Genomic DNA, 24,055 nt, shown 5'->3' on the forward strand with positions numbered 1-24,055 from the left:
CTCCTGGTGCAGCCCTCTTGGCAAGCTGCCCGAGGCCACCTGGATCCCAGCACATCTGGAACGCACCAGACGGCAAGAGCGGCAACTTAGCACGACGATGAGGGAAGCTGGCCACCACGGGAACAGGCGTGCGCTGCGTCTCAGCCCTAAACCTTCGAAAAGACGGCTCTGGGGCCCGCGACGTGGCCACTGGGCACAGGCTCACCGAGGTCTCCCTCAAGCCACCCTCAGCCCAGATCCCCGCATACCCGGAAGTTGTTGGCTCCCTGGGCACCTGGCTGCCAGGACGGTCTCTGGAGCCCCGCCCTGGTGGACTTGTCCCCTGAAGTCGTGTGGCCACCAGAACGTGTGCGCAGAGCAAGACTCGGCCCCCCACGCCAAGCCGCTGTTGGGGAGCTGCTCAAGGCCAGCTCCTGAGTGCCCTCCAGGGGCACAAAGCCGCGTCCCCCCACCCCCCACTCAAGCAGCCAGCAGGCTTCCCTCTGTTTCATTGCTCAGGGCACTCCATAGCGGGGTCTTACTGGTCCTTTGCTGAACACGGTCACCCCCTGTACAGACAGGAGCTGGGCTGGGACTGGAATAGGCAAGGGGGCCAGGTGGGGGTGTCAGCAGCGTCTGCACTAGGCTTCAGGGAGGGCAGTCCTTTCTCCAAGCTGCCACCCCTTAGCCAACTGTCAGCCATGGATCTGCCCCCCACACACACACCTGGAAAGGGTGTGACGGGTGGGGCAGAGGACCCCCCCCACCCCGCACTCCTCAGGACTCTACCAGCCGCCCCAGAGTACAGGCAGGGACAGGAAGGGGCTAGACCGACACGGACTTGCACTGTGGGCCAGACAGAGGGCACAGGAAGGAAACTGAGAAGGAAACGTGGAAGATGTTATCGAGGCCTGTGAGGATGTCCCTGACCACCCCATCTGGGACACGAGTGAAGCACCGGAAGCTCCGGGGAACTGGGGTCAGGACTTCCCCCGAGCAACCAGGCTGCTCGGCCCCCTCAGCTGGCTGCTGTCAGCCAATGGAGTCTTCCTCTAATTCACACACAAACTTCACCTGGGCCTGGGAGGGGTTCTCAGGCAGGGACGTGTGCCCTCACCCCAAACCGGGGGCTCCCCGCTCTCCACCAGACTGGCTCCCCCTCGGACGTCAGCTGTAGCACTCAGCCCCAAGGCACAAGAGGCCAAGGCCCACCCACGCTGTCCCATACCCCAGGGCAGGGGCCAACACCTTGCGCTCCCCCACCCTGCTTACCCCCAACCTGCCCTGGAGGCACGAGACATGGCCCCAACTGCCAGCTGCCCAGCAGGAACTGCAATACAAACACCTACTCCTGTGCGGACACTGGATGCTCTTCTAGCAGGTGTCATCGGGGGCTCCCGTACCACGCGGAGTCTTTAGCAATCGCATCTCACTGCAGCTGATGGCAGCACAAATGAGCTGAATAGCAGGTGTCTCGCGGCTGTTTGCGGAGGGCTGGAAAGCCAGGCTTGGGGGCTTTGCAGAGAGGAACAAAGGTCTGAATCGCACTGCTGGGCCGCGCTGAAGGCACTCCTGTGGCAGTGGGCACAGACACTGTGACTTGCGGCCCTGATGCCGGACGTGGATGCCGCCGTGAGACCTACGGCTGTGGCTGCTCCTCGGGAGACAGGTCTCACTGCCCCTACTGCCACCAGCCCGCCTGAGACCAATCTGGGGGGCCCCGACTCGTTCCCGTCTCTGGCCCCAGATTCATCTGATTGATGGGTCCTGCTCATGGGCCCAGGCCCTAGCTGTAAGGGAGGCTGGAAGAGTGCCAACCTGGCATTTTCTGCTCCTTTCACAGCTGGCACATCCAGTGGCAAATTCCTGGGACACCGGGCTCACCCAAATGGTCTGACGGCTTCCCACTGCCCTTAGTGTGAAACCCAACTACCCGCCCTCCCCCATCCTTGAACATGACCCCTGCAGACAGCAAGCCTTCCCCGCCCGCAGCTAGTGTGGGTCCTCCTTCATTGTGCATCCCAGCGGCCCCAACTTTCTCTTTGCCTTGAGAGCAAGTCTTTTTGCAGGTGGAGGGGGTAGGAAAATGTACCCATTTTCCAGAAACCCCACAAGTGTCTAATCGGTTGCTCAGTAAGTATTGTCAATGTTGTTGCATGCTGAGATTTTCACATTTACAATACCTCAAATTAAAATACATTTGGGTTTCTTTTTTTTTTTTTTTTTTTTTTCCAAAAATCCTATCACTTTTGAACGCTGGCACTCTCACCAAGGATGCTATAGGCTTTGGAAGCACGACAGCTCTTGGTCGCATGGCCCCACTCCATGCATCACACACCTTAAGCAATATTCAATCCCAGGAACTGGATGCCAGTGACTCCCTTAGCATAGTCAAGGGAAGAAAAAGCATGACTACTTCCGCTCAATTTCAAAGGTGACAGGATCATCCCAAGATGAAGACCAATGGGACCGCAAAACTTTGTAATTCACCTGTAAAATAGAACGGCCCTCAAAAACATCCTATTTTTCCTGTCAAAGTGCCTACCCTACCCTGTCACTGGAGAAGCCTCCCATGGGTGCCGAACAAGAATATTTTCTCTGGCTCCCTCTCCCAACCCCAGGTGACCCTTTCCTCGACTGCCCACAGCAGAGGCAGCACTCAGCTGAAACATTCAATGAACTTTATTGAACAGAAACATTTGCTGAAACCATTGAAGAGAAGCAGGGACAACACAGACAGGAACGCCGAACAGCCACTACAGCCCACAGGTCACAGCCCCCCCCCCTTCTTGGGGTCCCAAATGAGGTGCCTCTGTTCCCCCCAACACCGTGCCCCCCCCCGCCATAGCCTCCCTTCCTGAGGGCCCCACGATCGGCCTCTGGCCAGGATGACGGACGCTGGCCATGGCCCCTCACTCCAGGGCACTCTCCCCTCTGGCCGACATGCTGGGGCCTGGCCCTGCCCTATGGCCTACACAGAACAGCCACAGGACGCTGCAAAACGCAGCATGGGGCACTCGGACAAGCCAAAGAAACTCAGTCACAAGTAACAAGAGAGTGGCACATCACAGCACGGTTTCCACGGAGACTCCCGCAGGCCACCTCTGTCCTTGGTCCAGTGCCTCCTTCCTGAGGTCGCGGGGTCAGCACCAGCCATGCCTTCTTCTGTCCTTCCCGCCATCTCCTGGGACTGGGCTTCGACAGGTCTCCGGGGCGGGGTGGGGGCGGCTGCTCAGATAAGAACACACACACATCTCCACAAGAACAAGCAGCAGTTGGCCTAAACCTACACCGAGGAAGCATGGGCTGAGCTCACGACACCGCACGACAGCGAGCAGAGCCTGGGCTCGCACTGAAGCTCGTGCCACACACCCGGGGCTGAGAGGTGGCTGCTGCGTCAGGCCAGGACACCCGCCGCGGGCTCCTGCACACCTCAGGGCTCTGCACGGGAATGGTAACTAGGGTGCGTGTAGGGGGAGCTGGGGGTGCCACTTGACATGGGGGGGGTCACTAAGGGGCCTACAGAGGCACAAGTGGGCTTCTCAGAGCGTGGAGTGACGTACTCCACGGGTCAGTGAATGAGGGTCCCCCTCTTGGGCGGCCAGAGGGGCCGGCACCCTTGAGACGGCCCCTAACATCTCCCAGGCCAGTGTGGGTGGCACACATTTTCAGGTGCCCCTCACCTAGGCTAGGGCCAGCCACTCAGGGGTGCTTCCCAGGCTGGCTGCCTGGACTGGCAGGGTTTCGCGCTGGGGCTGGGGCTGGGGCTGGGGTGGAGCTGCCATGGGAGGGGGCACCTCTCCCTGCCCCACTCTGCATCAAGTATGGTCATCCTGGTCCGTTGGAAGGGCTGATGGTGGTGGCCAGGGTGCCTTGGGAAGATGGGGTCCTGGGAATTTGGGCTGGGTGGGTTGTTGCCTCCATGTGGGGAGAGGCTGCTGCCCTGGCGTGGCCTCCCCCTGCCTCCAGAGCGCTGCTGCCTGAGAGGAGAGGGGGCCCCTGGGCCTTCTGAGCCTATTTGCCCGAGGAGGACTTGGGGGGCCTCACCTCCCCAGCCCCGTCCTCGTTTTCCGACTCCTCTGGGATGGGCTTGGGCCCCTCCTCCAGGGGCTCCCCAGCCTCCTGGTCTCCTGCCTGGGCGAGGCCCTCCGGCTCACAGCCAGGACCTCCCGGGCCCTCCCTGGAAGCGCTGCCCATCTGGGCAGGGGTGGGGCCCCCAGGGGCCTCTGAGGGCCTTGCCTGATCTAGGCCCGCAGAGGCGGGAGCATTTTCATCTTTCTCTGCGTGGCAGGGAAGATCTTGGGGGCCTCCTCAGGGACGAGGGCTGCCCTGGCGACATCATGGGCTTCAGGAGCAGCCGTATCAGCTTCGGCACTGCCAGGAACGGCCTCCACTGGCCCCTAGGTTGGCCAGGGCAGCCTGGGAAGCATCTTCCCTGGCTGGGGAGGCTTCGGCAACCTCTCCACTGGCCCAGGCAGCGGCCAGGCCTCCGGTGCCCACACGGGCCCCCTCCTCTCCACTTGCAAGTGCTCACTCCTAGCTGCGGTGGCCTCCCATGCCTCGGTCTCCTGAATGAGCCGCAGCATCCCCAGGAAGCCAGGTGGTCTCCTGTCCAGCCGCAATCCTCCTCAGCTTGTTCTCGAGCATCTCGTTGGGGCGGGCCACGCATCAGCACCTGCCGGACGCGTAACTGGTCCGCACGGTTGGGATGGATGGCCCCCTTCTCCACGGCCGACTGCAGCAGGCCTTCCAGGCGAATCACATAGACAAAGAGAGTCTCCTGGGGCCGCTGGCCCACAGGTCAGGAACTTCAGCCATGCGGTCGTGGGGGTGTCCTTCCTCCCAAACACCTGGACCAGCGCGGCCAGGCAATCCTGTGCAGAGGACGTCAGGGTTTTCTGCCAGGAGGCCGCACACGAGATCCAGTGCGGGGCCACCCAAGCTCTCCATCAGCCTCCTCCTCCTCTCCCTTTCTGTGATGTGGCACCACAGGTACAGCGTGTCGCTGCGCTGTGATCCAGCCAGCTCTCAAAAGGACTCCTTCTTCTCGGTGTGGCTACTTCCATTCCAGGGCAAAGGTTCTCAGTTTCATAGAGGCCCTGTTTTCCAGCAACAGGCTGCCAGACCAGGGCCTCCCCAAGGCTGGGTTCCAGGATCTTCCCCGCACCTATGGCTCCTGCCACACACCCACAGCTTCCCTTCCTCACCTGCAGGTCCCGCCTCACCTGCAGCTCCTGCCACACTCACAGATCCTAACAAACCTGCAATTCCTGCGTCCCCAGCGGCTCCCTCCTCATCTGACTCTCCTGCTTCCTCTTCAGGCCCTGCCTGGCCCACAGAGGCTGCCCTGCCTCCACTTCCTTCCTCACCTCCAGCCACTGCCCCGCCTCCAGCTGCCTGCCTTGCCTCCAGTTCCTTCTCTCACCTCTCCAGCTCCTGCCCCGCCTCCAGACCTTGCCTCCCCTCCTGCCTGGCCTTCAGCTTCTGCCTGGCCTCCTTCCTCACCTCCAGCTGCTGCCCCCGCCTCCAGCTCCTTCCTGGCCTCCAGCTTCTGCCTGGCCTCCCTTCCTCACCTCCAGCTGCTGCCTCGCGCCTCCAGCTCCTTCCTGGCCTCCAGCTTCTGCCTGGCCTCCTTCCTCACCTCCAGCTGCCTCAGCCGCCCGCCTCCAGCTCCTTCCTGCCTCCAGAAGCTGCCTTGCCTCCAGCTCCTGCCCCATCCCCAGCTCCTGCCTCGCCTGCCAGGGCAACCCCTGCTTGCCTCTGGGTCTGTGCAAGGAAATTGAGTGTATCCTCTGACTCTGATTCCGGGCCTGGGGCAGAAAGACCACAGTCCAGGGTCCTCCCATGCCTGGTATTTGTCGGGGGATCACACTTCGGTTTAAATACTGAGCCATCTCCACCAAGGCGACCTTGGATCTGAACTCCTTTCTGAACACCTTGCCCAGCACTCGGTATCTGCCCAGGGGCTGGAGGGCAGCCTTCACGGCCTCCTGGAATTCCTGGTCCTCACAGTCGTCGGGAATGCCCAGGATGAGCAGCGAGCGCTGCTCATTCACGCCCATCCACCTGCACCAGTCACGCAGCACTGCCACTCAGCCATCGCGGATACCTGCGGGGGAGGGGCGCGATCGCACAGGGGCGCGCAGACTGTCGCAGGCTCTGCAGGGGAGGCCTGTGGGTGCAAAGGGGAGAGAGGGACACTGGTGCCAGACAGCCCACCGCACCGCCCCCCACACCGACCTGGATCTCCTCCCTGGCCAGTTCACGTCTTCCAGGCCACGACTCAGAACCCCCACCATGCAGCCCTTCACCTCTGCAAGGAGAAGGTCCCCTTTCGCCTTGTCCGACACGACAAGGCCCCGCCTGCTGGGGCCACTGCAGCCGGAGCCCCTCCCACCATCGTCTGCAACCCCGCAGCAGCCGGGAGCCCTCCCTTCCTGATCCCCACAGCCAGGAGCCCTCCCATCCTCTCTTTCTTAGGGCTGGACCCAGGGCACCCCTGCTCTGCCTGGGCAACCTAGACACCGGGTCCCGCCCTCTCCCACCAGCACCTGCCCCTCTGCAACTGGAGCCGCCCTCCGCAGTCAGGAGCTCTTCCCACCCCTCCCCTCCAGCGCCGACTGGGTTCCGCCTCCTGCCCCCACTGCCTTCCTTGGCAGAGATCCAGCCCTTACCCCAGGCGCTCGGTACTTCCAGGGTCCCGTTGGAGCAAAGTGCCTGGTCTCCGGCTCACTTTCTCTGACTCTGCAGGCGCTGCTGGGCAGGGACACGCCACCTGCGAGCTGTGGGGCGACTCTGGAGGCCACCTCAAAGCCCTGGAGCGACAGGATCAGAAGAATGCACCTCAGCTGCACTGCCCAGGACTGCACAGTCCAGCCGGTCTCCCAAAGTCCTCGGTACTAAGGCCACGTGGGCTTCCCGGTGTTCCCAGAATCCCCAGGTGGATGAGGGAACAAGATCTCGGTATCTCAGTGCAGGGCAAATGCCAGGATCAGGAGAGCAGGAGAAGAGGCATCCGTGTTGCCGTGACAACGGGACCTGCTTGGTTAGGGCTTGATGTGACAAGCCTTGGAGCCTCCAGAAGCAACAGGCACACCCTTTGGCCCCTCCAGCTACAAAATGGTTTAAATAGGGGTGTGGGAAGGTAAGGTTGGGTGAAGCTAGTAGAAGAGAAAATTCAATGGTTGTGAATGGGGCCTGGAAAATGGGAGTGGGTGGTTAGCTGGGTGCCAATGTCCCTCGTGCCACTTTGCATTCACAGGTTAACCCCATCATGCCAGAAACATCAATAACAGACACAGGCTGGCTGTTCCTAACTCAAAGGCCTAATTACAGCTTCTTATGCTGCAAAAACCAGCTCTCACCTCTTAGGCAGGCCCTGAATTGGAGATTGTGGGGTTTGGAATCAGGCAAAGCTGGATTCACCTAGTGGCTGGGTGGCCTTGCACAAATTACTGAGAATTTCTTTCCATCATCTGTAAATTGGACAATAAGAACACTCTTCAGGAGCACCTCGGTGGCTCAGTCAGTTAAGCGTCTGACTCTTGGTTTCAGCTGAGGTCATGATCTCACGGTTTCATGAATTCAAATCCCTGCATCATGCCACAGCACAGAGCCTGCTTGGGATTTTCTCTCTCCCTCTTTCTCTTCCCCTCCCCAACTCACACTGACTCTGTCTGTCTTAAATAAATAAACTTTAAAAACCAAAGAACACTCTTCTTCCAGCATATTCATGGAGCTTTACCTCAGACTGGACTGTCTGCCTGTCTTAAATAAACAAACTTTAAAAACTAAAGAACACTCTTCTTCCAGCATATTCATGGAGCTTTACCTCAAACTGGACACATGGTAATCTTCCAGTAGTGGACACAATGATGTAGGAATAGAAGGATGTGGTGAGGCAAGCATTGGTGTGGAAAAAGGGGATGTGAAGGGAAAGATTGGAACTGTTTTCCTGAGAAACACAAGGATCGACTGAGATGACAGAGTGTAACTCTCTGCTTTTATAGACTTAACTCCAACTTTCTCCCCCACCCCTAATTCTGGTAGAGACATTAATTTGCTATATTACTTATATCACTATATATTTAAAAAACCTACTGGGAGAATCCATAGATTGGGAGAACTAGCTATGCATTTGGGGCTTGTTCAGATTTCAATCTGTCTATCCAGGCCACACAGTCATTACCAGATCCTCATCCTAGCAGTTTTTTAAGCCCATGACTGACCCAATTCTCTCACTTCCAAGCCAATTCTTGCCAGAGAGGACAATGGCCCCTGGTATGTGCTTGTCTCTCTTTGGAATTTAGTTACTTTAGACTTCATTACACCCAGAACTCTCAAATGTCCTTTAAAAATATGTGACTTTCTTTGACCATCTGATTTCTTGTAGTTGTTACAGTGGGATCAATGCTCTGTCATGATGTACAGTCTAACCAGAAGACAGAACGAGCTTATTCCAGATCCATGAAGAAGGTACTTCTTTCTCTGGAGACATTTTAAATAATTTCTCTTTTAATACTAGAACTGCTTAAGGTAGTTGGGGTATCCAGTGTGTGTGACTTTTTGACACGAGACGGAAGGGGACCCTGATGGATTTATAATTGCCCAAAGGTCCATTTCTGTTGAATTATGGATATTAGTAATAGGGGCTTCCTTTTGCTCCCTGGCTATGCTAGTCGCAAGTATACATAATTCTGCACCAGATTTATCAATGGAAAAGATATCCACTGGCTATTTTTCTGAGACTCTTATTAGCCTATCACCTAGATAAGTGTCAAAGTCTTCATTTTTCCACCCCACACTTCTTATTCACAGTCTTCTCAATTTTTACATTTTTTAATGTTTATTATTTTTGAGAGAGAGAGAGAGACTGAGCACGAATGGGGGAGGGGCAGGGAAAGAGTAAGACACAGAATCTGAAGCAGGCTCCAGGCTCTGAGCTGTCAGCACAGAGCCTGATGTGGGGCTCGAACTCATGGACCAAGAGATCATGACCTGAGCTGAGGTTAGACTCTAAACCAACTGAGCCACCCAGGTGCCCCAACAGTTTTCTCAAATTTTTATGTAGAATGCTAGAACAATGGGACATTGTAAAGCCAGACTTGAGAACCTAATGCTGGTTCACTAGACAAGGTGAAATTGAGTATTTAACAAATGACTGTTCTCTTCTAAGGCAAAAAGGTATTTTGTATCCATATTTATTATACGAATTGTTCACAACATTTCTATCAGTCTCTCCTGGATGTATCACATGATGATAGACCAGCATCACTGTGAGATATTTATGTTCACAAAAACATTTCGTGTTTTATCCTAGGATCATTTGGGGGAATGTTCTGTAGTGCCATCACAGCTTTTGAGATGGCATGTGGGAAAAAGTAATAAAAACAATTGATAGAAATAGGAAACACAGTGGATAGCGATATAATAACAAAAATAAGTAGATGTAGTAACTCAGTATAGTGACATGGATTCTCACAGTTTACCCATGGCAAATAGTAAATATAAGCTTCCTAGAGCTAGGAATTCACCACAGCAGTCCTCAAAAGGAAATGCCCCATGGCTGTCTCTTGGGGGTTGTACAAAAAGGCAGATCATTTGGCTGCTAATGTTGCCCCTGTTGAGACTAGTGGCAAAAGTGCAGCTCTTCCTGGGCTAAGGCAAAGATGTTCCTCCAGACTCCAGACTGCCCGAAGAATATCTGCCTTTGTCCTTCACTGGCTGCTGCCATCAGCACATACAGTATCCTTAGAGGATGTGTGTTCTTTGATGCACAAAAGTTTTAAACTTTGATTAAGTCCAGTTTATCTATTTTTCCCTTGGTTGCTTGTGCTTTTGGTGTCATTTCTAAGGAAACATTGCCTAATCAAAGGCCACAAGGTTTATACCTATTTTTTTTTTCTGTTTTATAATTTTAGCTCTTACATTTAGGTGTTTGGTGCATTTTGAGTTAATTTTTGTATAAGAGGTGAGATAGGAGTCCAAATTCATTATTTTACATGAGGCTATCCAGTCATCTCAGTACGATTTGTGGAAAAGACTATTATTTTCTAATGGAAGGTCTTGGCACCCTTGTCAGAATCAATTGACCACAGACATATAAGTTTATTTATTGACTCTAAATTCTATTCCATTTATATGTCTACCCTTATGCCAGTACTACACAGTCTTGATGACTCTAAATTTGTATTAAGTTTAGAAGTCAGGGAGTGTTGAGTCTTCTTTGTTCATATTTTTAAAGATTATTTGAGCTATTAGAGGTCCCTTGAAGTTCTATACAAACTTGAAGATTAGTGTCTCCATTTCTGAAAAAAAAAAAAAGCCAGTGGGATTTTTATAGGGAATACATTTAATCTTTGGATCAATTTGGATAATATTATCAACAATATTAAGTCTTCTAATCTATGAGCACAGGATGTATTTCTATTTATGTAGATCTTTAACTCCTTTCAACAATGTTTTATAGTTTTCAGGGTTCAGGTCTTTCACTTTGATTAAATTTATTGCTGAGTATTTTATTCTTTTTGATGCTACTGTAAATAAAAGTGTTTCCTTCAGTTCGTTTCATATTGTTTATTGCTAGTGTATAGAAATATAACTGATTTTTATATATTGATGTAGCCTACAACTTTGCTGAATTTATTTATGAGCTCTATTAGGTTTTTTTGTATTCCTTATATAAGATTATGTCATAAACATGTAGAGATAGTTTTATTTCTTCATTTCCAATCTGGATATATTTTATTTCATTTTGTGTCTAATTTCACTGGTTAGAACCTTCAGAGCAATGTTGACTGGAAGTTATGAGAGCAAATATCCTTGCCTTGTTCCAGGATATTGGAGAAAAAGCCTTCAGTTTTTCACCATTGAGTATGAAGTAAGCTGTGGGTTTTTTCCTAGATGTTCCATATTGAATTGAGGAAGTTCTCTTCAACTTCTAGTTTGTGTGTGTATGTGTGTTTTACTGTTTTTATCATGACATGGTTTTGGACTTTTTCAAATGATTTTCATGTATCTATTAAGGTGATTATATAGGCTTTTCCTTTTATTCTATTAATATGGTGCATTACATTAATTGATTTTTGTATGTTGAACCAACTTTGCATTCTTGAAATAAATCCCAGTTGGTCATGTATTATCTTTTTGTATTCTGCTAGATTCAGTTTGCTAGTATTTTGTTGGGGATATTTTCATATATATATTCATTAGGGAAATTGGCCTGTAGCTTTTCTTTCTTTCTTTTTTCTTTCTTTTTCTTTCTTTCTTTCTTTCTTTCTTCTTTCTTTCTTCTTTCTTTCTTCTTTCTTTCTTCTTTCTTTTTCTTCTGATGTCTGTGTCTGGTTTTGGTATCAGGATAATGGTGACTTCATAAAATGAGTTAGGAAGTGTTCTTTCCTATTTTTGTGGAAGGATTTGAAAAGGTTGTCATTTTAATTATTCTTTAATTGTTAGAATTCATCAGTCAGGCCATCTGGTTCTGGGCTTTATTTTTGTGGGAAGTTTTTTGATTACTAACTCAATCTCCAGTTATAATTCTGTTCATATTTTTAATACCTTATTGAATCAGTGTTGGCAGTTTGTGTCTTTCTAGGAATTTTTCAATTTCATCTAGCTTATCTAATTTGTTGGCATATAATTTTTCACCAGTATTCCCTATGATCCTTTTTATTTTTGCAGGGTTGCTAGTAATGTTTCTTCCATTCCTGATACTAGTATTTTGAGACTTCTCTATTTTTTTCTTGGCCAGTCTCACTAAAGGTTGTCAATATTGTTGATCTTTTCAAAGAAACAGCTTTTGGTTTTGCTCATTTTCTTTGTTGTTTTCCTATTCCTTATTTATTTCTATTTTTTTTTATTTCCTTCTTTCCAGTATATTTGGGTTTAGTTTGCTCTTCCTTTTATAGTTTCTTAAGGTGGAAGTTTAGGTTATTATTTGAAATCCTTTTCTTTTTTAATATATGTGTTTACAGCTATAATTTCCCTCTGATCACTTGTTTGCTGCATCACATAGATTTCAATATATTGTACTTTCATTTTTATTTACTTTGCTGTATTTTGTAATTTCTCTGTGATTTCTTCTTTGAGTTGTGATGTAGGAATGTGTTGTTTAATTTCCACATATTTGTGAATTTTTCACTTGTACTTCTGCTATCAATTTCTAATTTCATGCCATTGTGGTTGAAGAGCATACTTGGTGTGATTACATCATTTTTTCAAGTATAATTAACATACAGGGTTATATTAGTTTCAGGTGTACAATATAATGATTCCACAATTCTATACATTACTCAGTGCTCAACATGATAAATATACTCTTAATTTCCTTCACCTATTTCACACATCCCCCCCACCTCCCCTCTGGTTACAATCAGTTTGTTCTCTATAGTTAAGAGTCTGATTCTTGGTTTCTCTCTTTCTCTTTTTTCCTTTGTTTTTTTTGTTTTGTTTCTTAAATTCCACATATGAGTGAAATCATAAGGTATTTGTCTTTCTCTGACTGACTTATTTCATGTAGCATTATACTCTCTATATCCATACATGTTGTTGCAAATGGAAAGGTTTAATTATTTCTATGACTAATATTTCATTGTATGTGTGTGTATTATATCTTCTTTACCCATTCATCTATGGATGGACACTTAGGTTGCTTTCATATCATGGCTGTTGTAAATAATGCTATAGTAAACATAGGGGTACATACATCTTTTCAAATTAGTGTTTTAATTTAATTTGGATAAATACCCAATAGTGGAATTACTGCATAATACAGTAATTCTGTTTTCTTTCTTTCTTTCTTTCTTTCTTTCTTTCTTTCTTTCTTTCTTTCTTCTTTCGGAGTCTATATACTATTTTCCACAATGGCTGCACCAGTTTGCATTCTACCAACAGTACATGAGGGTTCCTTTTTCTTCACATCCTCACCAACATTTGTTATTTCTTGTGTTTGTGATTTTACCCATTCTGACAGGTGTGAGGTGGTATCTCATTGTTTTGATTTGTATTTGCCTGATGATTAGTGATGCTGAACACCTTTTCATGTGTCTGTTGCCCATCTGTATATTTTCTTTGGAGAAATGTCTATTCATGTCTTCTGCCTATTTTAATCAGATTATTTTGAGGGGGTGTTGAATTCTATAAGTTCTTTATATATTTTGGATATTAACCAACTTATCAGATATATAACATGCAAATATCTTCTCTCATTCATTAGGTTGCCCTTTTGTTTTGTTGATCGTTTCCTTCACTGTGCAAAAGCTTTTTGTTTTGGTGTAGTCCCAATAATTTAATTTTGCTTTTGTTTGCCTTGTCTTAGGAGACATAGCTCGAAAAAATGTTGCTAGGGCTTATGTCAAAGAAATGACTGCCTATGTTTTCTTATAGGATTTTATGGTTTAAGGTCTCACATTTAGGTCTTTAGTCCATTTTGGGATTATTTTTGTATATTGTGTAAGAATATGGTTCAGTTTCTTTCTTTTGCATGTAGCTATCCAGTTTTCCCAACACCATTTGTTGAAGAGATTATCTTTTTCTCCATTGTATATTTTTGCCTTCTTTGTCATAGATTAATTGACCATAAAAGTGTGGATTTATTTCTGGACTCTCTGTTCTGTTCCATCGATCTATGTGTCTATTTTTGTGCTAATACCATACTGCCTTGATTACTATGGCTTTGTAGTATATCTTGAGTACTGGGATTGTAATATCTCCAGTTTTGTTCTTCTTTTTAAAGATTGCTTTTGCTATTCAGGGTCTTTTATGGTTCCATACAAATTTTAGTATTATTTGTTGAAGTTCTATGGAAAATACTGTTGCTATTTTGATGGGGATTGCATTGCATGTATAGATTGCTTTGGGTAGTATAGACATTTTAACAGTATTTGTTCTTCCAATCTGTTGGCATGAAATGTCTTTCCATTTCTTTGTGTTGTCTTCAATTTCTTTGATCAGTGTTTTATAGTTTTCAGAGTACAGGTCTTTCACCTCTTTGGTTAGGTTTATTCCTGGGTATCTTATTATTTTGAGTGCAATTGTAAATGGGATTGTTTTCTTAATTTCTATTTCTGCTACTTCATTATCAGTGTATAAAGATGAAACAGATTTCTGTATGTTAATTTTTTATCCTGTGACTTTAGTGAATTCATTTTTCAGTTCTAGTAGTTTTTTGGTGATGTCTTTAAAGTTTTCTATATATCGTATCATATCATCTGTAAATAGTGAAAGTTTTACTTCTTCCTTACCAATTTGGATTCATTTTATTTTTTTCTCATCTGATTGCTGTGTCTGGAACTTCCTGTGCTATGTTCAATGAAAGTGGCAAGAGTGGACATCCTTATCCTATTCCTGATCTTAGAAGAAAAGTTCTCAGTTTTTCACCCTCAGTTAGTTACGGTTTTTTCATATATGACCATTATTATGTTCAGGTATGTTCCCCCTAAACCTACTTTGTTGAGAGATTTTTTAAATCATGAATGGATGTTGTACTTTGTCAAATGCTTTTTCTGCATCTTGAAGTGATTATATGAGCTTTATCCCTTCTCTTGCTAATGTAATGTATCATGTTGATTGCTTTGCAAATATAGAACCACCTTGCGTTATTGGAATAGATCTCATTTGTTGTGACTTTTAAAGTGTATTGTTGAATTTGGTTTGCTCATATTTTGTTAAGAATTTTTGTGTCTATGTCCATCAGAGATATTGGCCTGTAGTTTTCTTTTTTGTAGTGCCTTTATCTAGTTTTGGTATCAGGGTAATGCTGGCCTTGTAGAATGAATTTGAAATATTTTCTTCCTCTTCCATTTTTTGAAATAGTTTGAGGAAAATAGGCATTACGTTTTCTTGAAATGTTTGGTATAATTCACCTGTGAATCCATCTGGTTCTGGACCTTTGTTTGTTGGGAGTTTTTTGATTACTGAGTCAATTTAACTACTAGCAACTAGTCTGTTAAAATTTTCTACTTCTTCTTGATTCAGCTTTGGAAGGTTGAATGTTTCTAGCAATTTATCTATTTTTTCCTAGGTTGTCCAATTTGTTGGTATATACTTTTTCACAATATTCTCTTATAATCCTTTATATTTCTGCAATGTTGGTTGTTATTTCACCTCCTTCATTTCGGATTTTATTTATTTGAATCCTCCCTCTTTGTAAAAAAAAAAAAAGATTAGTTTAGCTAGAGGTTTATCAATTTTATTCATCTTTTCAAATAACTAGATCCTGCCTTCATTGATCTGTTCTGTTTTTTTTTTAGTCTCTATTTCATTTATATATGTTCTGATCTTTATGATTTCCTTCCTTCTACTAGCTTTGTGCTTTATTTGTTCTTTTTCTAGCCCCTTTAGGTGTAAGGTTAGTGGTTTATTTGAGATTTTTCTTGCTTCTTGAAGTAGGCCTGTATTGTGGTAATCTTCCCTCTTAGAACAGCTTTTTGTGTATCCCAAAGATTTTGGACTATTGTTTTTATTTTCATTTTTCACCATGTATTTTTTAATGTCCTGTTTGATTTCTTGGTTGAACCATTTACTGTTAAGTAGAATGATATTTAGCTTCCATTTATTTGTGGTCTTTCTAGAATTTTTCTTATGATTGATTTTAGTTTAATACTGTTGTGGTTGGAAAAGATACATGAAATGACTTCAATCTTTTTGAATTTGTTGAGACTTGTTTTGTGGCCTAACATGATCTATTCTGTAGAATGTTTCATGTGCACATAAAAATAACATGTATTCCACTGTTTTTGGATGGAATGTTCTGAATATATCTGTTAGATCCATCTGGTCCAATGTGTCATTCAAAACCACTGTTTCCTTGTTGGTTTTCTGCCTGGATGATTTATCCTTTGATGTAAGTGGGGTGTTAAAGTCCCCTACTTCTGTTGTATTACTATCACTTTCTTCCTTTATGTCTGTTAATAGTTGCTGTGTGTATTTGGGTGCTTTCATGTTGGGTGCATACATATTTACAATTGTTATATCTTCTTGTTGGATTGTTCCCTTGATCATTAAGTAGTGTCCTTCTCTGTCTCTTGTTACAGTCTTTATTTTAAACTCTATTTTGTCCAACATAGATATTGCTACCCCAGCTTTCTTTTCGCTTCCATCTCATGAATAAAATTTTGGTTCAGCTTCTCTCCTTTCTCCAGTTCCCTGAACTTTGGCCTTCCCCCAGCCTAAGCACCTACTGAAAATAGACTGGCCTCAGGGGAAAATATTCTCTGGTATACTATGTGATCATACCACCTTTCCAGCCCACTTTTCCACATTTGATTCTTTCTAGCCTTGCTTACTCTTCTTATACATAAAAACACTTTTTGCATAACTCTTCAGATGTTTGAAGAGTTTATGGTCATAGCACAGCATTCTCCCTATTGCAATAGCCCCTTTTCCCTCTTGTAATAATTCTTCTGAATAAAAGTCTCTTCTTACTAAATCTGTATTTGTTTGTTTTATTTGAAAATACTTAACATACAATAAAACACACCTGTTTTAGTTGTACAGGCCCATGAGTTTTGATAAATGTATGCATTTATATAATCACCATTGCAATAAAGATTCAGAATGTTTCCATCGCTCCATCAAAGAGTGCATACTGTATGATTCCACTTATATAAGACTCTTAAGAATACAAACTAATCCATAGTGACAGAAAATAGATTGCTGACTTCAGGGTGGAAGGATTACAAAAAGGCACAAGGAAAGTAGATGCATATGTTCACTATTTTAATGGGTGATGGGTCCACAGATGTATATATGTGTGAAACTAAACACGTACGGTTTAAATATGTGCCATTTCTTATTGTTAAATATATATTAACAAAGCTGTTAAAGGGGCACCTGGTGGCTCAGTTGGTTAAGTGTCTGACTTCAGCTCAGGTCATGATCTTCCGGTTTGTGAGTTCGAGCTCTGCGTCGGACTCTGTGCTGACAGCTCAGAGCCTGGAGCCTGTTTCAGATTCTGTGTCTCCCTCTCTCTGTCCCTCCCCTCCTCATGCTCTATCTCTATCAAAAGTGAACATTTAAAATTTTTTTAAAAGTAAAGCTGTTAAAAATATGAATGTACAAAAACATTTACAAATTAAAATGCCCTGTAGTCATCTCTCACAGCCAGAGAAAACTTCACAGAGAGACACACATATTTCCAACCAGAAAGTAGGTGCAGAAGGCACCCAGAGGAAGAAATTGTGCTGATCACATTATGTAGAATGCAGCAGACAAAAGTAGTTCCTGAGCAGTGGGAGGGAGGGGGGGACTGGGGTCACAGGCAGCATTCATAGGCAGGGCCCAGTGTTCATATGACATTCAGAGAGAAAGGAATCCTTCAGATAAAGTTAGATAACAGGCCTGGCATACAAATTGCTCCCTAGGAGACAGCACTGTGCAGAAAGTGTTCAATAACAGTGTACGGTGAAGAGGGTCTGAAGCATGGGTCTTTTGCAGAGCAGATGGTGTGATAGAAAACATTCACAGGCACAGTGCATGTTGCAGAGGCCATTCATAGAAGGCTGGGTGGAAACAGCGTTAACAAGGAAGCCCATCAGGAAAGCAGTGCCAGTCTTTCTCAAGCAGGAAGAGTTGAGAACAGGGACTCCGTGGTTTACACCAACAGAAGGCTAGAGCAACAAAGATTAGGGAGGCTGCCACTAGAACATAAGGAAAAAACCCCAATGATTCCAGCTTCCAAAAGGACTGTCACGATCCTCAGGTTCTCCAGAGGCCACTGAAAAAACACATGTGTGCCCTATTTTTGACAACCCATAGTGTTCAGTGTTGCTGCCAGAGAATAAGGGCTTCTTTTCTGCCTTCCAAATCCTGCATAATTACCTCTTAGAATACTCAAGTACCTGCAGAACTGATCCCAGAAACACTTTGATGATGGATTCCGGGACCTGTAGTTTCGAGTATTCTCCCTTATATAGGGGAGAGAATGCACAAAGAGGCAAGAATGCTGCCTAGTTGCTAACAGCCAATCCAGCATGGGCCACCTCTTTGACCACTCATCACCCATAATACTCTTCTATCCATATTTTTCTCCCAAATATTCAATAGCAATACTATGTTTCTGCTTAGCATAATGCAAGCATTCTTCATATAGGGGAATGTGCCTTCATCTTCTCCAAGAAGCAGTGTCAAAAATCCCATTAGACACATCCTCATTCTCTGGGGGATGTCTGTTCCTTTTCTAGTTCTGTCACAATTACACTTTGATATGCTGTAATCCACAGACTATAAGATTAAGCACCACCCACACAATTTAAATTGAGGTTAATAAATGAGAGAAGGAAAATTGGGCTAATAGATTCAAATATATAACAACAAAGCAAGACAAAATATGCATAGTTTCTATAGCTCTTATTTCTGAAGCTGGTCATGAGGTCATAGTATTTATAATTTCCTTCTTCCACCAGTATTTCAAGTTCTCTATGACCTCATTCAGGTGGCTGGGTTGTTTACCTGGTGGGAAGATACAAATCTTCATTTCTGACCAGTATGAGCCCTTAGTGGTCCTGCCTGCATGGGTCACTATAGTTTTCCATTAACTTGTATTATTGGACATGGGAACACTAAGAAACACTCTCAGAGGGTCAATCTCCTAGGTTTCAAACATAGTCCTTCCTGCCCCCACTATGTAACAGCAACCGTGTCTCCCCTTGATAATCAGAAGCAATCAACCAGCCACTAACCCTCTTCTTTGTTGTTTCAGTGGCATGAGGGACCCCCACATGGCCATGTGGCAGTCTCAACTTTCAGTTCAATGGAACCATTGTTGGTTCCCCTGGTGAAAGCTTTCCTCCCTTGGGGCCTCCGCAGGAAGAAGATATTGTACAAAGAAGCATCACAAGAGGAATGTGTTCTTTGGAGACCTACAGGTTGAAGACATTCATAAGCAGAGTCCTTAGAGGACACCACATGAGGGTTCATGGGTTGGGGGCCTTCATGGGTTAGATCTATGGGGGAGGTGGGGGAGGAATAGAGGGTATGTTCTGGGATCAACCTTCTTGGTGGAAACATGGTATGCTAAGTGATTTTTCAAAATAACACTACCGTATTTTCCTTTTAGGTATTTGTGTCATATACTGTCATCAACAGAGTCCTAGAAATATCTGGTTAGGAGCTACTGCTGTAGTCCTTATCCTCTGAAGTAACAAAACCTCTTCTTCCATTCCCAATTGTACTCATGTAGCCAAGATGGTGACTGAGGTTGGGGTGAGAAAGTAGCTCCAGGGACACTAGCTCAATAGCTATTGAACATTGGGTTCCAAGGTCCCTGCTCACTAGTGGAAGGATTCCTCTGTCATGTCTTTTATCTTTGGACTTTTGATCACCTTTTTTTATCCCTGGGCTAGATTAAGACATATACAGTAAGAAAATTGTATTTTGGGATATAAAACTCAGAAGTGTGGGTCACTTGATAGGCAGCACGATGATTCAACAGGATTCTGTAGCACTGACTTTAATGAGAAAGATGAAAGTCTTGACTACTGGTACACTTCTGGAGGAATGGGTTCAGATGGTGTGTGGGCACCTTTGAGAAGGATATTTGAGAGATACATATTTAGAATTATTGTCAATGAAGAGTTTATGGGACCAGGGTTGTTTAGATGGGAGAAGAGTTGATGAGGGAGAACCCAATAAGCATCTTTATTACTTTAGGGGCTGGCATATGGGCAAAGGAGGATATATTACCAGTGGGTGACAGTTAAAAGGAAAAGATTCTAACTCAACTGAACAACGCATTTTCTGAAACTGGACCTGTCCACAGAGTGGGCTTGTATGGGACTGAGCTGATCATTGCAAGTGTACAATAAGGACTAGATGGCCATCTGTATGCAATGGTAATAAAGGGGAGGATGGACCCAAAATAATAAAATATTCTTTGTTAAGATCTCATCAGTCTAGGGACAGCTGGATGGCTCAGTCTGTTAAGCATCTGACTTCGGCTCAGGTCATGGTGTCATGGTTCACAAGTTTGAGCCCCGCATAAGGCTCTGTGCTCTCAGCACAGAGCCCACATCGGATCCTCGGTCTTCCTCTCTCTCTGCCTGTCTCCCACTTGTGCACTTGCTCTCTCTCTCAAAATAAATAAATAAACTTAAAAAAAACCAAAAATATCTGACTAGTCTAAAATGCTATGCTTTCTGTGCATGCATGATTTCTAGATTTTGCTATTTTTTGCCTCTTTAGATTTGATACTTCTTGAAGTATTTATTTGCTTTTATAGAGAATGGCTTCAGGTAATATTAGAAAATAAATTACACAGCCAATACACCAAGTTATTACACTTAAAAAAAAAGGAAACCTTAACATTGACTACATTGACATATTTAATATCTCAATATTTATTATAATTGAGTACATTAATTTGGGTTAAGCAAATGTGATTAAAAACACTAGACAATTAAAAAGAAGCAAAAGTATAATGCAACCACCTCTCTTAAGTCTGCAGAATTTTGTGCCTTTTTAGACATGAAAGTGTCTGTTTTGAACAGAAATCAATATTGATCTTACAAGCTTTCCATCAATTTCTTGCATATTGGTTCTAAAACTCCCTTAAAGGCACAGTGTATCTTAAAGGTGGAGAAGTCAGCCTATCTTGGATCTCTTTATCCTGTACTCAATCAACTAGGCTATACTGACTCAGGGTTGGTACCTCCAACACAAAGGAGCAGCCTTTCTTTCCCTTTTATTCATTCATTTAGCACCTATGTGTCAGTGTCTATCATGTGCCAAATCCCTCGCTGTGGGCTATACCTGGGGAATACCAGCTCATATTTAGTGGTACATGACCTATTGTATCACTTTTCCCCCCAGAGCAAATCTGATGCACATCTATGCAAATAAATGGAATGTTCCTCTCTGATCATTTGACAGGAAGACAAGTCCACCAGCCAATGTGTGTAGGAGTCAGAAACTGGAGAGAGATGGAGACATTTTCTAATTAAATTAAGGGAACAGACCCTCAGTTTTCATCAGAAAACTTTCACGTTGTCCTTCCTCTCAAGGACCTTACACAGTGATCCTGGTCCCAAAGGCAGATGAGCTTAGTTGAACTTGAGTAGAGTATCAGCTGACCACATGGATGGGCCTGCAATTTGTTTAGACAGTCAACAGGTTTCTCTGTTCCAAGTACTTGGGACTCCAGTAGTTGCTGATATCCTGGCTAGCTCAGATCAGGTAGCTCACTGTGGCTTTCCCTGGGTTGACAAGCTCTTCTTTGGGAAGGTCTGTGAGTCAAGTCTCTACCCAGCAGAGAAATCTAAGTTTGGAAGAGTATCTCAGTTCAAAATTATTTTCATAGAAAGGGGAGGAGAGGGAAGGAGGGCACTTTGACTTTTGTGGTACTTCATAGGGAGACCTAGGATGCCCAGAGGAGGAACATGATTTTATACTTTCCTCTCTTTGTAAGAGTATGCCTCAGGGGAGACCTATGGAGGGCAATGTTACTTGGTAAAATGAGGTAACCTCCGCACAGACCTTGGCACACGACACTAAATCAATGCTTGGTAATGTGGTTACTGTTACTGAGAACATGGGTTCTGGAGAGAGACAGCAATGGTTCCACACGATGTAGTGACCACCTTCTGAGCCTTGATATTCCCATCTATAAATTGGGGACAAAAATAACCTCTGCATAGGATTAGTATGAGGATTGATGCCATCACTTTGTGATAATGCCTGATAGGTAGTAAGGCCTTGAGAAATGTTAACTGTTTTTCTCCCTTCTTAATCCTGCTGGAGTCTATACAACCTGAAACCTACTTGTGAAGATTTCTGTGTAACTATTGGAATTGAGGGAAAAGGTATTAATCAGCTATCAAGATTCAGAGACAAATGTTCCTTTGGTCAGTGGCCTCTTAAGAATCACACCCCATGGAATGTAATCTTATCTGTGTAGACTTTCAAATGCATGCCCACAAGCTTACAGGAAAAAAAAAAAACACCTCAATTATAGTGAAAAGTGGGAAGAAGATAATTAAAATCTGCTATATAACTCAATAAAAAGCAATTAACTATTTTTAAATGTGTATGGAAAGTTAAATATATAAATGTATGTATATATATATGTATACATACATACACACATATATATGGCAACTATAACAGACAAGCTAAATATTAGCCTAAGCCAATCCCTAGCATTCAATGTCTGCAATTTACCCACCAGAGATTTACCCACCTGGCCCCTCAGAAGCTTCAGGGACCTCTTGTTTTCAAGCCCCAAAGATACACTTAGAGCTGTAACCTAGAATGTGGGGTTGCTCTCTGTCCCAAAAGTCGGGACATGCTGAAACTCATGCTCCTGCCTATCGTACCAGACCATCTAAACTCATCAGGAAGCCAACCTATCTTAAGAAAGCCAAGATGGAATTCTTGTTCAATCTTTTTTTTTTTCTTGAGCCTAAAATAAGATCATAGATGTAAAGTGCTTGCTAAGCTATTAAAAGCTACACACACACGTTATTGTCATCATTAAGATACTCTACTAGATGCAATCAGTTCAACTTGAGAAGGGCAAAAGTCTGAAGAAATCAAATAGGGAGGAGGAAAGTGAGGGAAGAGGAGCTAGCAACTTGGGGCAACTGGGAACAGCCAAACTTGTCCAGGAGTCATCAACTTCTTCTCAGCCTGGAAGAGCTAAAAGAAAATAGTAGTAGCCATTAGATTAGAAATGCACACCCAATCCAATAACCAGTCAGAGGTTCTTGGGGTGGCTGATGTCTCCAGGCATTAGGTAAAATAGTCCAGGTCAAGTGTCTTCTAGAGAGAAGGCAGGACAGGCTTATAGCTGGTGCAGAGCCTGGTTGCTACCCATTTCCATTGTCTTCAAGGTGGATACTCTGCTCTGTGTTTCTAGTTGAAGAGGTGCTAAGGAGAAGGGGCTCCCAGAATTTGGAAAGGCAGTGTCCTATAGGCACCAGGTCCCATGCAGCTCAGACACTGAGTCTGGGTCAGTTCTACTGGCTTTTAGCATGCAAACCTGTCTTCAGGCAGTGTTGGGGATGTGGTCCAGAGGCTACCCAAGCAGCCCTTCCTGGTTGGGCCAGCCACAGGATGGCACCATCCCCTCCCACATATGACCATTTATCCTGGCCTTTACCTACTGCTGGCCCCCCACCTGATTCTAGTTTCACTGAGCACCTTGCTTTTTGAGTCCTGATTTTATGCTATATAAGCAATGGTGGAAGTGATCCAATGGTGGAATTTAGAAGAGAGCCTTGGATTTGAATTAGAAGTTCTGGGTTGAGATCCTGATTCTGCCATCCACTAGCTAGTTGTTTCCTTTTTAGGCCTTCATTTGCTTGTTCTCAAATGAGGCTAACAACACAGGCCTGGCCAGCATCCCAGGGAAGCTAGAGAGCTCAGATAAGATGCTGCATGAAAGGTACTTATTGAGACGAAGATGCTATAACTCCTGCAACTTAGAAGGGTCTTTGGGGAGGGTCTTTATCTGTACCACCTAAAACTTCAAAGCCTCAAGGCTAAGAGAGATAGTAGCATTCTGGTTTGAGACTCAGGAAGAGACCTGGGCACATTTCTTCTCTCAAATAAGTTTCCTGGCTGCTTGGTACCCACCTAGAAGAGCTTCTCATAGCATTTACCACAGTGGATGGTGTCATGGTGAATGAAGATCTGATCCAGGAGCTCACCCATTGGTTTACTGCAAATCCCACACTGAAAGAGAAAGCAAGCTAGAGGTCAACATGCAAGTGAAGCAACATAAATTAGTGGAGTGTGGAGGGTGCACCTGAGCAGACACTGACTTGATGGCACATCCTGGACTTTGAAGCAGAGAACAAAAGTAGGTAGAAAACAGAGACAAAACTCAAACAAACAAACAAACCCACACAAATTAGCAGGCATGATGATCACATAGTAGTTAGGAGCCCAGGTTTCAGAACTGTGCCTGGATTTGAGCCCTAAATCCACTGTTTATTAGCGGGGTGATCTTGGGCAAGTTACTGAGGTTCTCTGAGACTCTATTTCCTGATATATAAAGTGGGCACACTGGCAGGTTATCATAAGGGTATGGTGAGGTAGCCCATAAAGGACACTGAACCTGGGGTCATATGTAAAGTAAGCC

At 45.0% G+C, this 24,055-nt stretch overlaps 1 protein-coding gene and 1 pseudogene across 6 annotated transcripts in view; both read right to left on the reverse strand.

Annotated features, from left to right (window-relative positions):
- Window positions 1–2,818: 2,818 nt before the first annotated feature.
- Window positions 2,819–6,379, reverse strand: LOC123383679 (annotated as a pseudogene).
- A 16,055-nt stretch (window positions 6,380–22,434) lies between these two features.
- LOC123383678 (zinc finger protein 185-like) overlaps window positions 22,435–24,055 on the reverse strand; it is a 38,492-nt gene continuing 36,871 nt past the window's right edge. For all 6 annotated transcript variants that reach the window (XM_045051658.1, XM_045051659.1, XM_045051654.1 and 3 more), the window contains 2 exons: window positions 23,548–23,646; window positions 22,435–22,608 (listed from right to left, as the gene is read on the reverse strand). In XM_045051658.1, the coding sequence (XP_044907593.1) occupies window positions 23,548–23,646 (99 nt within the window). In that variant the 3' untranslated portion in view covers window positions 22,435–22,608. The remainder of the gene's footprint in view (window positions 22,609–23,547; window positions 23,647–24,055) is intronic.

Source organism: Felis catus (genome assembly GCF_018350175.1).
Source record: "Felis catus isolate Fca126 chromosome X unlocalized genomic scaffold, F.catus_Fca126_mat1.0 chrX_random_Un_scaffold_68, whole genome shotgun sequence".
Lineage (NCBI taxonomy): Eukaryota > Metazoa > Chordata > Mammalia > Carnivora > Felidae > Felis > Felis catus.